Source organism: Cyanistes caeruleus, chromosome 14 (genome assembly GCF_971803275.1).
Source record: "Cyanistes caeruleus chromosome 14, bCyaCae1.hap1.1, whole genome shotgun sequence".
NCBI lineage: Eukaryota > Metazoa > Chordata > Aves > Passeriformes > Paridae > Cyanistes > Cyanistes caeruleus.
Genome location: NC_141714.1, coordinates 2,113,550 through 2,127,343, shown reverse-complemented (window position 1 = coordinate 2,127,343; position 13,794 = coordinate 2,113,550). Strand labels below are relative to the sequence as shown.

Sequence of the window (13,794 nt, the reverse complement as noted above, 5' to 3'; positions counted from 1 at the left end):
AAATAAATAAATACTTTTACTGAATGCAGTGACCTGTTCCTCCTTCTGAAGGGCCTCCCTGCTTTTCAGGTATAACTGATGCTCCAAAAGCAGCTCCAAGCCCTTTCCAAGGCTCCTGTGGTGCTGTGGGAGGGCAGAGGCAGCAGCAGCCCCCAGCATGGGCACACCTGCAGCCCCAAGTGCTGCCAAGGTCTCGGCAAAATAAAATGTTGTCAATATCTGTAAAATGCACAGGGTAAGATTTAAAAAGTCAATCACCCAAAGCCAGCTCTCAGGAGTTTCCTCCTACCTCCCTCTTCTGAGCAGCGCCAGCAGCTCCCTGCTTTGGCAGCCTTGTGCCTCTCGTTGGGTGGTGGGCACAAGGCAAACCACAGAGTAACAAAACCAGGAGTTCTCTGTGTCAATATTTAATTTAATCAACCTGAGACTGGGCTATGATCACCACAGTGTAGGGCAAAGCATTCACAGCTACCGTTTTAATGACCCTATTTGTTGTTTTTCAGATTTCACCTCCTAAAACCAACCAGGTTGTGCTTAACTTGGTGCTGGGGTGAGACTGAACTTCTGTCTGGCTCGAGGACTTAATCCCATAAAAAGAACTGCCAGTGCCACAGCCTAAGCTCGTTCTTCACTAAAGAAATGCTGACTGCTGTTTTAGGAGCTAATGAATTTCATAGTCCGAGAAGCCCGAGATAACAACCCCTCCTTTTTCATCCCAGAGAGAAAGAGAGAGAAAGACAAAGAGAGCAGACAGAGAGCAATTGCTGTGTAAGACACAAGTCCTGTCAGGCAGATTGTATTTGTCAGGATGCAAGTCCAGTGATTTACGTGGGAATACTGGCAGGCATGCTCAGGCACCTCTGAACTGTGTCACTTACTGGCTGAACAGCACAGTTATTAATTAATACCTCTATTAATTAATAATATAATGAACTGAACAGCTAGCAATAACTGAACCTGGTTTTGTCACGGCAGTCATGCAAGTCAGGCTCTCTCAGGGTGCAGCTTCACGAGCCCTGTGGATGCTCAGGGACAGACATGCAGGTGCTGAGGGGCTGTGACAGGGGCACAGTGTGAGGCACCTGGGCCTGCTCTGGGTGTGCACACTCTAGAACATCTGGCCAGGAGAGTTTTTAGAGAACATCTCAGGAGACAACAGAAGAAGTTAGTAGAGAGGAGAAGACTGATGACAATGGAGAGACACAGCAAACCAAGGAGTTCACAGCTGGCCTGGCAAACCACTCCCGGACCAGCAAAGCCAGTAGACAACACACAGGTGAGGCAGAAAGCAAAGAGCTCCTTCAACTTCTGCAAAACCCCCCCAAAACACCTGCACAGAGCGGGGACCAACCTGCCTGCACCTGACCTCAGCCAAGCCTCGAGCAGCTCTCTCAAAACCCACTTGTAGGCCTACTTGTTCTATGGTACTTTGGTAACAAATCAATACATCCATGACTGTGTGAAGCTTTGGAGACCTTGAGGAATGACCTGCCTGACCTTCCCTCTGTGTTGAGTATTTCCAAAGCTGTAGCTGCAAGAGTTATTGCGAGAGAAAATTAACGCTGGCTTTGGCCAGTTGAGACTCTGCCTAACGCCAGGCAGGGTCTTGCTCAGCTGGCTGCAGCCTGCCTGGCTGGGGAAATGAATCTGACATTCCAGAGATACCATGTCTTTACTAAAATACTTTTATTTCCTAGAGTTGATGCTACTGTGCTGTCTTAAAAAAGTTACAGGCAGCCCCAGGGAACAAGAGTGTCCCTTTCCTTTCCAGCAGCAGGAAAGGGGTACTCCCTCCCCAGTTCCAGCATTTTAGCAATTTTTAAAATTCTTTTTTTTGCTAATGGGAGACTTTGGGAATTAGCAGAACCTCTACACACCTCCGCACTCACTCCCATTTCAGCCTGAGATAAACAACTGAGATAGATTTCTGCCCCCAGGGACAGCTTCTGGACATCAGACTGGAGACACGAGATCAAATTCATCTCTGGTGCAGTTCCACTGGCTTTCAACCACCTTCGACCAGAGATTAATTTGGCCCACAGATACATTAAGGAAGGATACAAAGCACAAACGGTATTTGATATAAAAAGAGAAGGGAGGGGGAAGTTGAGGGGATGCTGGATCCTAACCCAGCAGGATTCAGCCCAGCCCGCTCCACCCTCACATCACCAGGCACAGAGCGTGTTGCCGGTTACCTTTTTGCTTACTGACTTTCTTTACTGTCATTGCCGCTTGCCGCTTTTGATTCTCAGAAATTTCAAAGCCTGGAAAAGGGAACACGGCAAACACAATTCAGAAGGTTGCTCACAAAGCCTCATTTCTTTTTGGGGAGGGGGATGCTCTGGGTGTTCTACTGAAAAGCAGAAACTCTTCCTTGGCCTCTTTCTAATCTCGCTCGTGCAGGGGCTGGATGGAAAGTGAGATTAGAGGAGTTTTTATTTTATACATGTTAAATATGCCCGGTGCTTCAGAGCTGAGTGACAAGCTGAACCTGGACTGACACTGGCCACGGTCAGTTTAGGGGCTGGTGCAAGGGAAGGGCTGTCACTGCTGCCTCCCCTCTGCATGAAACATCCTTAACCAGAGCAGGAGGATGCAGCCAGGACACCCTGAAGGTGGGTGGCCAAAGACTTCCCTCTCCCACACACCCACGGAGCTCCAGGCTTGAGCTATGGGCAGAATTTGTTTATTGAGGGCCAAAAAGAACAGTAACTGAGCTGGAAAGAGACCAATTTATGGCTAGGAGAGCAACCAAGGACATGTCAACAAGGCTGAACTGTAGTTCTACCACAAAGAAAATGTGGGCTCCTCCACCCATTGGGGCTAAATTAACCACTACCAACAACCTCCTGTCAGATTCATTTCCACATTCCTCACCTATCTTTTCATCTTCTTTTACCATCTTCCTTTCTTCTCTGAAAGCTCTAAGCCATCGTAACTTCTCCTCCAGTTTCTTGGCAAAGAATAAGTGCATTTCCTCAGTCTCCTTGTTATGCAGTTTGAAGGCATTCTTCATGCTGACATTGAAGTCATCATCTCTCCCATCTTCTATATCCACCACTTCATATTTATCCATGTCTATGCGCCCTTTGTAATACAGGATATCCCTTCGGATCAGATCCTGCGGAGGGAAAAGGAGACAGGCATCATGGGGAGAGCTCATGGAGCAGGGAATTCCTGGGAGAGCTGAGGGAGAGAAGGAAGTGATGGTGAGACCTGGTCAGATCCTTCAATTTCTAAGAGAGAGGAGGGAAGGAAAGAAATGATGGTGAAACCTGGTCAGATCCTCCAATTCCTGAGAGAGAGGAGAGAAAGAAGTGATGGTGAAACCTGGTCAGATCCTTCAATTCCTGGGAGAGAGGAGGGAGGGAAAGAAGTGATGGTGAAACCTGGTCAGATCCTTCAATTCCTGGGAGAGAGAAGGGAGAGAAGGAAGTGATGGTGAGACCTGGTCAGATCCTTCAGTTCCTGAGAGAGAGGAGAGAGAAAAAGAAGTGATGGTGAGACCTGGTCAAATCTTTCAGTTCCTGGAAGAGCTGAGGGAGAGAAGGAAGTGATGGTGAAACCTGGTCAGATCCTTCAATTCCTGGGAGAGAGGAGGGAGGGAAAGAAATGATGGTGAGACCTGGTCAGATCCTTCCAGCCTCACCTGCTGTGAACACATCTCTTGCTGGCCAAACAGGGCAGGCCATGGGCAGAGGGGAACAAAACACACATCCTTGAGCTGCAAAATTCAGTTTGTAGGCACAAAGAAATGCCTCTGAGTGGGTGCCATGTTCCAGCCTTTCCACATGGGAGGTTTTGCTCCACAGGGTGAGGAGTGGGAGGCACAGGCCCAGCAGGGGCACAGCACCAGTCTGGAGCCAGCACAGGATGCCCAGATCTCTTTTCCACACACATTCCCACACCCAGGGGGGACTGGTCTCTGCCCCTTCTCCTTGGGACCCATTTCCCATTCCCACTCACTGCTGAGAAACCACCCTGATTCTCAGCTCAAAGCACTCCTAATCTACCTCTGGTCTCATTCCACCCTGGATTTAACCTCTTGGTCCAGCCTAGCTTTTGCTCTTTTTCTCTCCTCGATGATTATAACCTTTTCAATCCAACCTGTTTATGCTCATCTCCTTTCTCAGCTGGTTATTCCCTGTCTTTCAGCACCAGCTCATTTCTCTGCCTTCTCTGGAAGGGAAAAGTAAATTCCCCACTGGCCCCACATCTCTGTGCCTGTTATCTCAGGTAACAGAAGATGATCTGCAGAAAACAGAATGTTAATTCTCTCGTCATGGCCACAGACGGTGATTTGATTTATTAAAAACCAAATTCAGCAACACACAATCAAGATTTCCTTCCTCTAACCACTCTCAAAAGCAATATTTAGGTATATTAAATCAATTTCACCTAAATAACTTTGGATTTTTCAGAGTGCCCTAAAGATAAATGCTATGTCAAAGGATTCATTTGAGAGGAAAAATGAAGGCAATGTACAGCATTCATTTATTGAAATAATATTTAGCAGTGAGGCTTTTTCAAGATAAGCAGTAGGTATTATTTTAAACAAATTCATCTTCGAAAATAAACTCTAAATCATAACAATTTAGCAAACTTGCTCATGAATCTGCCAGACAGTATTAACTATCCCAAGACTGGCCAGAAGCTCACAGGCTTTAAATCCTGACTCCTTCCTTTGGAACGCTCTGGGCAGGGGTGGGGATGGAATCCCATTAACAAATATCCCGTACAAAAACCTTCCTCTGGTGTAGGCCTGGAATAGTGACAGTCCAAACCATAAGGAAAAGGTATTTCAGGCTGAACAGGCAACAGAAAATCTTTTTAGTCTCGTCCTGACTTTGGGAATTGCTCCTTCCCCTCGGTGGTGCTGTGAGAGGCTGCGAGAGCCACGTGGAGCCTGATCAATCAGCTCAATACCACACACAGCCTTTGATGGGAGGCTGGGGCTTGCTCTTAGAGAGAACATTTATCTGCACCACCTTCTCCAAAAAAAAACCTGACACCAAATCTCCCAGGAACGGGATGTGCTCCTTCCATTGGCCACAGCAGCCGCTCCCCTTCCTGCTGCCACTGAGAACTTCCAGAGCCAGCCCCACGGAACGTCTGCTGAGGATCCAGTGCATCCTTCCAGGGAATCTTCATGACTGTGGAGAGATTTCCTCATAAAGGTATTATAAGAATCAACAATCACAAGCTCTGAAAATCCCAGGCTCTGTGCACTGCCTCTTTCCTTATACACATTAAATGTTTAATGCAAGATGTTTCTCCTCTCTTATCTCCCCAATTTTGACTCAGAAAACATCATGAGCTGTTTTTAACAGTGAATGCTTCACCAGCTTTGTGCTTCCCGAGGACAATCCATGGGTTTGGAGGTGTCTGACTGAGCTGCTCCACACATTTCCCCTCCTGGGATGCAGCAGGAGCTGTCCCTGTCTCTGGTGAGGCTGCTGAGAACTGATGTGAGGATAAAGGCGCTGCCCAGGAGTTCCTCAAGGAGTAGCAATGAGAAAATGGAATCCTACAAGTGCCTCTGGAGATCAAACGGCCCCACAGGTTATTGCTGGTGAAAGGCAGGAGTGGGGAAGAAGGAGCTCAGCTGCAGAGGAGGAAATGCTGCAGTTTGGCCTTGAGCTGAGCAAGGGAAAGACAACAGCACAAAGCTCCTGGCTGCCACTTCCACTGTCATTTGGAGGAGGAAATTCAATAAGGACTCCAGAAGAAATGGATCATCTTTTCTCCCAGTGCTTCAAAAGAAGGAGCATTCTACACTTGTTGGCCATGAACTCCACACTGAATAAAGAACAGACACTTTATTCCCCACACAAACATCTCACGAGCAGCAAGTGCCTGGACATGGAGGACTTTGCTTCCAGAAAGTTCAGTCCACAGATTAACAACTGTAACTGGATTATTTCATTTTTAATGGGCTCAGCATCTCCTATCATCATTCTCCCTTCTTCTTGCCAGCACTCAGTGAATGGATATTATCTCCCAAACTGAATAAACTTGAACACCCATAGCAGGGGAAGCAAAATAATGATTCGATCCGTGGATATTTTATCACAGCTTTTAAAGAATAACAGACACCACTCAGCTCCTTAGTGAAGCAGGGCCCTCTTCAAACACCTTGCACTGGGCTCAAGAAAATGCAGGTGTTCATCTGCAGCAGACAGCAAACAGGGCCAAACTCTTGTTTTAAGGAGGTTTTTATGCACGTGGAGAAGAGGATAGAACCTGAGAGAGCACTGAGGCCATGAAGGGATGCTGCCTGTGTGCTCTCTGCAGCTGCAGTGCTCAGATGTGAACCTGTTGCTCTTCACACCCCTCTGTCCTTTTCCCAGCATATCCATGGAGTCAAAATAAATGTGAGATTAAGGAAAGCAGCTGTGAGGCTGAGGAGGGAAATGGATTGTTCCACCAGCCTGGTGTTAGTACTGCGTGGCAGGAGGACAAAGCAGATCCGTGCACAAAAATGCATTTTATCTGCTACAGAAGCTGAGAGGAGCTCTGGCTTTGTGGGGGACAAGAATGCTGCTCCTGCTCCTGCTTATCCAGGGATAAATGAGAGAATTAGAAAGAGAGAAATGAAGAAATTATTAATCTCTAGGATATAGCTCTGTTCACAGGCTGGCTCAGTTTGGTCCTGTTCATTACCCATCAGCTGCTCTGCACTGGCCAGTTCTGAATGTCACACAAGATTATTTCCTGTAGTTAAATCAGGCAAGAGCAAGAAAATATAAAAACCCCCAAAAATACTCTCAAAACCTTATCAGTGGGGAAAGGCCATAGAAATGGAGCTGTTTAATCTAGAAAGGCCATAACTAAAAAGCAATGTGCTGTTGGTATTCCAGTATGTGAAATGTGAAAGCTGCTCCTCTTTTAAGGTGATCAATTATTCTCCATTTTGATTGTGGCTTGGCTTAATTTACCACAAGGGAGAACAGGATTAGAAACTTGAAAAAAAACCCACTTTCTATCTAGAAGAGTAGTTAAACCCTAGAACAGACAAAATAGGGAAGTCTTGGGATGGCATTCCTGGGGGATTTTCAAAAGAAGGTTAGACAAACATCCATCAGAGGTGATGTGAGTGTGCTTAATCCTGCAGAGGGAATATCTGCTCTCCTGGGCTCCCTCCCAGCTCTGCAGCTGGCTGGTGGCAGAGGAGGTGACAGCTGGAGCAGGTAGGATGGGCAGCACCTGGGGCAGCGTGGGGACAGCAGCAGTGGCACAGACCTGCAGCTCTGCAGAGCACCCAGCCTGCCTGGAAAGGAAATGGATGCATCTGGGTCATTTGCACTTATTTGTCTAAATATGATCTTTTTTTACCCTACAGCTTCTACGATTTCCTTTTCTTCCCCTCGCTGAGGTTAATTAAGCTCTTCTGAATAATGCTCTGCAGTCTGTTCACGTAATCTGTACTAAGGATTCACAAGGAAAAGATGAAGCTGAAGAAAGTGGTTTGATGGGAGCACAAAGGCAAGTTCTGACGGGTTACATAAGCCCCCCCACAGCTCTGCTCTCCGGGTTCTGTGCTGGGCTTGTGGCCACGCTCGGGGCTGGCCCTGCCTTGGGACCTGCCTGGGCCACCCCCATCACTGTCCCCTCCTGGAAGGGGAAAGGTGACTTTATAAAGAAATCTCTTACAAAGAGATAATCTTCTTATAAAGAAACATCTTACATTAAACATTTAGTGTGTGGCATAAGGAAAGCAAGGCTGAGCTTTACTGGAAAACCTGGAAGCTGGGATGGGCTCCCAGGATGAATTGTGCTCCTGCTGTAGTGGATTTAGACACCTGCAGGAAGGACTGTAAATCACTGTTCAGTAGCTCTTTGACTCCTCCTTGCCTTCTGTACTGCTTCTCCTGCTCTCTAGTTTTCATCTCTCACTTTTTTCTGCCCCACTAGTCCAGAGCACAGCTCCTTGTGCCTGGCACTGCCTGTGGGAGAGGAAAGGTCAAACCCTCCCAGGTCACTCAAGGGGAAAAAGAACAATAATGACAAGGAGGGCAATCTGCAGTCACCAGTGCAAAATCACAACCAAAAGTCATCCAGGGGTTTCAGCAGCACAGGGCAGGAGGAGGAAATGAGCTCGTGAGAGGAGCTGCCTGGTCCCAGAGCTTCATCCCAAGTGTGCAGCATTCCAGGAGTTCCATATTCCTCCTGTGAACTCCTGAGTGTGTGGAGGAACTCGGGATGGGGCGGATGGGGAGGCCTCAAGCAAGGGCTTGGATTTGGGATGGTGCCTTTCCTCAGGAGCTGTGGTTTACTCTGTGCTAGGTCACACTCGGCTCCTGATGCGTAAAACAAATCATCCGTGAAACTCAAAGGGAGGAAGAGCCATTTCCAGCCATGAGTCATTAGATCCCTCTTAGGAGCTGACAGGACAGGAGATGCCAGCCACAGAACAATCCATTACAACTTCCTCACTGCATATGTAGGTTATTGGTGCTCCTGTTTATCAAACCCTGCATATTCCAGTGGCAAAGGAGCTTTGGAATGACTCGGGGAGGAACTGTGTGCTCTGAGGGCAAGGATGCAGCCAGGCCCTGTGGGGGCAGCTCCTGGGGTGAAATGCCATTTCTCACTCTGCCCTTCCCCACCTCCACCATGGGATAATGACATTTATTTACTGTTCAGATCCGTGGGGAGTTCTAAGTAATGGGTGAGAGACACACTGGAGGGCTCTGATGGTGGATCTCAAACAGCTCAAAGCTGTGTGGGAACAGCTCAGCACTTCCCATTCCTTGGGATCAGAGCTGGCAGAGCCAAGGGAGGAGCAGGGGAAGCCTGTGGGCAGCACAGGGAGGAGGAGGAGGAGGAGGAACAGCCAACAGGGTGCTTCTTCCTGTGGGGATCATGTCTCCATCCCCAGCAGCTCAACAGAACATCAGGAAGCTCTACAGAACACTCCTGTCCTGGGGCCAGGGAGGGCACTGTCCTACCCTGCCCTGGGGCAGATTCAGCTCCAGTGCTGGGGCAGTTTTGGGCACAACAATATAAAAAAGACATTCAGCCATTGGAGAGCATCCAAAGCAGCTGGTTTGTTCAGCTGGAGGAGACTGAGGAGGGACCTCAGCGAGGTCTTTGCCATCCTCCCCAGGGGCAGCTCCATCTCTTGTGACAGGACAGGGAAGGGCTGGAGCTGGGCAGGGCAGGCTCAGGCTGGAGATCAGGGAAAGGTTCTTCCCCCAGAGGGTGCTGGCACTGCCCAGGCTCCCCAGGGAACGGTCCCAAGGAGCTCCAGGAGCGTTTGGACAGTGCTGCCAGGGGTGCCCAGGGTGGGGTTTTTGGGGTGTCTGTGCAGGATGAAAGCAGCAATCCCCGCAGATGCCCTCAGCAGGGATGGGGTGCTCCCAGTGTCCAGGGGAGAACAGCCAGCCGAGGATGAGGCTGGACACAGCCACCCCAGCTGTGCCCTTGGGAGCAGCTGCTGTGGGACAGGTGATGACCAGGGAACAGCTGGAATTAGGCAAAGGCTAAGCCAGGCCTCACAATAACTGCACCAAACTCATGGTTTGGGAAAGGCAGAGGTTTGGAAAAGGCGGAGTTTTCTTCTGCACTGAGGTGTGGGTGGGTTCAGCCCCTGTCTGTGATTTCCCACTGGCCTGGGCGCTGACTGCACAGCAGAGAAGCAGAGTTTTCCAATTGAAATTTGTCCTGATTTTCCTGCTTGCCTGCTCTCTCTCTCCCCTCTGCCCAGCCTGCCGTGAGCAATGAGAGCATGGCACGCTGCCACTTTGCCATGTCTTTGGGTATCTTTAGTCATGAGGGCTTTCAACGTTCTTTGACTTTTAAAAAAAAAAGATTCCGAGCCTACATTTTTAAAGTCTAATTTACCTTAAAGAGACCCTCTGATGAAAGCTTCCCAGCCTGCTTCTCATGAACAACAAGGGGATGGTTTTATGTAGGATTTGTACATTTAATTTAACCCCAGAGTTAAATGAAATGACATTTAATTTAACCCTAGAGTGGGCTGAGTGTTCAGATGGGACAGTGACAGTGACACACGGCAGAGCTCATGCAGCGCCACACTGGGCCTCTCCTCAGTCCAAACAACATCCTAAAGCTCAAAGAACCCTTTGGAGTGTTTTTGTCCTAAATATTCTTGATCTCAGGAAATAAATCTAAGCCCTGCTAAGAGTGTGGATGCCAAACTCATTGGATTTTTGGATGGCAGAGCCTGCGAGCTTTGCTCTGAGCCCTCAGACACAGCAGCTGGGGCTGAGGGAAACGGGGTGTGCTCAGCCCAGCCAGGAATGAGCTGCAAGATGGATCCTATCAACAGGGAGATGTCCCAAGTCCCCCAAAACCCCTCAGCCGCTCTCTTCCCACCCCAAACTCGCCAGGAGTGTCCCTGGGGCAGCCGAGATGCTCTCAGTTTACGTAACTCCTCCCGCACAAGGACAGCTGTGCCGGGGAGGTCGGCAGATCCCTGCCAAATTATTCAGCACTGTCTGTCTCCTGAGCTCGGGAAGAGACGTTTGATTCATCCTCGGCAGCTCCGTGGAGCTGCAGTGTGGGATCTGCAGGGGGAGGGCTGGAGCTGCTATTTCCATCCCGTGGATTTAGAGGAACAGCAGTGGAACATTTGGATGCCTTGTTCCAGCCTGAGCTCCATCCCTTCAGCCAGGGCGAGTGCCTTTCCACTTGGGAACCCTTGAGCAGCCGTGTCTCTGCTCTGCTGGCCTCTCCAGCTGCTCCCAGGGCCTTCAGGTGCTGCTGACAAAGGCCACAGCAGCAGGGCAAGTTTTCAGCTCTGGAGGTTTGCCCGTGGGCCAGATTTACACCCAGAGACACAAAGTGTTTCACAGAGCACCCTGCAGATCTGTATGGACACAGGAGGCTAACCCTGATCCCTGCCCACCACACAGGCGGTGGGAGACTCGAAATTCAGCCTTTTCTGGAATTCAGCATCTTCCTGCTGCCTCCTCCAGTCCCTCTGGATCCTGCTGTTCCCTCTCTGCTCCTGTCAGGCAGTGGCTCCAGGTCAGCACAAGCTCCTGTGACACTGCTCAGGGCACATCACTGCACAGCCCTGCAAAGGCTCCAGCCTGTGGGACCATTCCCAGGAATGTCTCCTTCCCTGTCTGATAGCTGGAGTGCTGTTTCATAATTGCTTTTAATCTATATTTTATTTTAATTTATACCTGTTAATTGCTGGACTCGCCTTCCTTGGCTGTCTGCTGGCCAAGGAACTGCTGAAGCACCCAAATTTCCTCCCATGCTCTGTGGGCCCACAGAAACCTCTTGCCTGCAGACAGCACCAGCTGGGAAAGAGCTCGGGGGTCTCTCAGTGGGGCTGGGGAAATGCTGCTCGCTAAAAACTTCATTTCATTTGTGACCAAGCCACTGTGTTCTCTCCATGCCCACCTCATAGAGTCATGGAACATCCTGAGCTGGAAGGGATCCACAAGGATCATCTGAGTCTGACTCCTGGCCCTGCACAGACACCTCAGGGATCACCTCAGGGCAGCACCGAGTTTCTCCTGAGCTCCCAAAACCCAGCCCGACCCAAAACGTGGCATTTTGTGGAGATCTGTGTCACTGGGAGAAAAGGAGAAGAGCTGGGAGGTGCTGATGAAATTGAAAACCCACTTAAAGTAATAAGAACTGTCCCAGAGCTGCTGTGTGTTTGCAAACAGGATTTTTGGCTGGTCCCACAGGCCCTCTTTAGCCTGTAATAAAAGCAGGGCCGTTGTTTTGGTGCAGAGTTTCCTCCAACACGGGAGCTACTCCTCCTTCCACTGAAAGGACTCAGCAAAGTCTCTTTTATCTTCTCATTTGGAAACCTGGACTGCAATGGAGTCTGACAGGATTATTTTATTTACTCCATCTCCTGTAGCACCACTATTTCTGGCTGCCTGTCTGGCTGCTGCTCTTAAACTGGTCTCATTTTGCTTCCCATCCACCCTGCTTTGCTCGGGCAGCTCAAGGGAAGACAGCAACAGCAATAAACCACAAGCTGGAGCTTGCATTGCCTCCTGATTACAAGAGACACATAAAAAGCACAAATGAAAACTAAATGTGTTTCATGCAGTCACTGATCTTCCTGCGCTGTCAGAGAACACTAAACTCGGGGCCCCATCAAGGACTGCTTGGCTATTGGTGAAAGAGAAGTGGAATTTAGAGGAGTAACTCTGTTAACCCTTCCTACTTTACACTGTCATTCCCAACCTCATGCCACAGTGCCCTGGAGCCTGTTGGGAGAATTCAAATTATTACCCAGAACAGAAAAAAGAAGATCCTCATCTGCCCAGAACCTCGAGCATCCCCAAAGTGATCATAATTAATGCTGTGTGTCACAGGCCTGGATGTTAAGTACCATGATTTGCAAATCTAAAGCATCTCGGTGTCAAACTCTCTCAACTTCAGGGTGATTAGGAAAGTGGACCTTGTGCCTTTAAGGCAACATCTTTTAGTGTTACCATCATCCAGGATTGCCTTCATTTCTTGGTAATTACGGCCAGCATCCCAGAATAGGCATTTTTCTCCTGATTATACACATATGGCAAGGCACACTGAGGCACTGCTTGCTTCCTGCCCAGCCTATTCCCTTCTGCCTTCCCAAAAGGCAGCTCTGAATTAGGGCATCCAACCAGCTCTTTGGAAAGGGCACCACTTTGTCCTCATGCCCAGCAGTGTCCCAGCCTCTGGTTCAGGAAACATGGGCAGAAATTCACTGGGGGAGTTTCACATCGATCCAACAGCTGAAAGTCACCAGGCTTTGCAAGGAAAACCTGGATCCTGAGCTCTCCCAGGCTCTGGATCAGGAACTGTAGCATCCAAACTGGTGTTTCAGCATTCAGTTTGTTGAACCCTGAAATAGCTGACAAGGCCATGCTTCCTCTGATCAAACTCCTCATTGCCTGGAACCAGGAAAAAATTCAGTGGTGATGTTAGGAAGTGACCAGTTCTGTCTCTGGTGGCAAAATCTAAGCCAAAGAGACTTATCTGTAAAGCTTGGAAACTATTTTGGTGAAAATTATCCCACACAATTTGCTCTGCAAGGTGTCTGCCGTGGTGTCAGCTTCTCCATTTGCTGCAGCCCTTGGAAACATCAGTGCAGCTTTCCTGCTTGGAAGGAAGAACTTCAGCACACCCACAGTGGTGGAAATAACATCTGCCAAGCACATTGGAGTGCAGCCCTGGGAAATCACTCATTTCCCAGCCCAGGTCTCTGTCTGAAGGCCTGGTGGTCATGGAAATGCCTTCAGGAATTCCCAGTGTAAAAAACAGGCAACAACCAGGTGATAATGTCAGGAACAACCATCCTGAGAGTTATTCCCCCTCACAGAAATGCCTTGGCCAGGTGTCCAACAAGAAAAGGCCCTGAAACCTGGAAACATTTCCAGACACCGAGAGAAAGGGGTGGCAAAGCCTCTGGGGAGCAGGACACGAGCAGGGCAGGTGGGCTTTGTCAGGAAATGGGTTCCCTGTGCTGAAAGCTGACACTGGGAACACCTGCACGGCCAACAGTGCTCCTGTTCCCACCAGGGAACACTGGATGGGCCAGCAGGAAAAACCTTCATCTTCCACTGTGAGCAGGAGCCTGCAGGGCGAGCCCCAGGGGAACAAGGGAGCTCCTGGGGAATGCCAGCAGCAGAATTGTCACAGAGCTCTGGGACAGCCTGATATCAAACTCTGTCCCAGCAGGAACAGCTCTATCACCCTCCCCAAGCATCTGAATTACCCAGGGATGGAAACACCTCCCCAGGTCAGGGAGGAGAGGAGGATGTGCAGTAACTGCAGTGAAGTTGTGGAGGAGTGAGGGATCCTGGCTGAAAT

At 49.2% G+C, this 13,794-nt stretch overlaps 1 protein-coding gene across 16 annotated transcripts in view; it reads right to left on the bottom strand.

The window, feature by feature from the left end:
• The window catches only part of ARHGEF9 (Cdc42 guanine nucleotide exchange factor 9), a 188,862-nt gene that overhangs the window by 11,411 nt on the left and 163,657 nt on the right, over positions 1-13,794 (bottom strand). For all 16 annotated transcript variants that reach the window (XM_023926763.2, XM_086850900.1, XM_086850901.1 and 13 more), the window contains 2 exons: positions 2,878-3,121; positions 2,196-2,264 (listed from right to left, as the gene is read on the bottom strand). In XM_023926763.2, the coding sequence (XP_023782531.1) occupies positions 2,196-2,264; positions 2,878-3,121 (313 nt within the window). The remainder of the gene's footprint in view (positions 1-2,195; positions 2,265-2,877; positions 3,122-13,794) is intronic.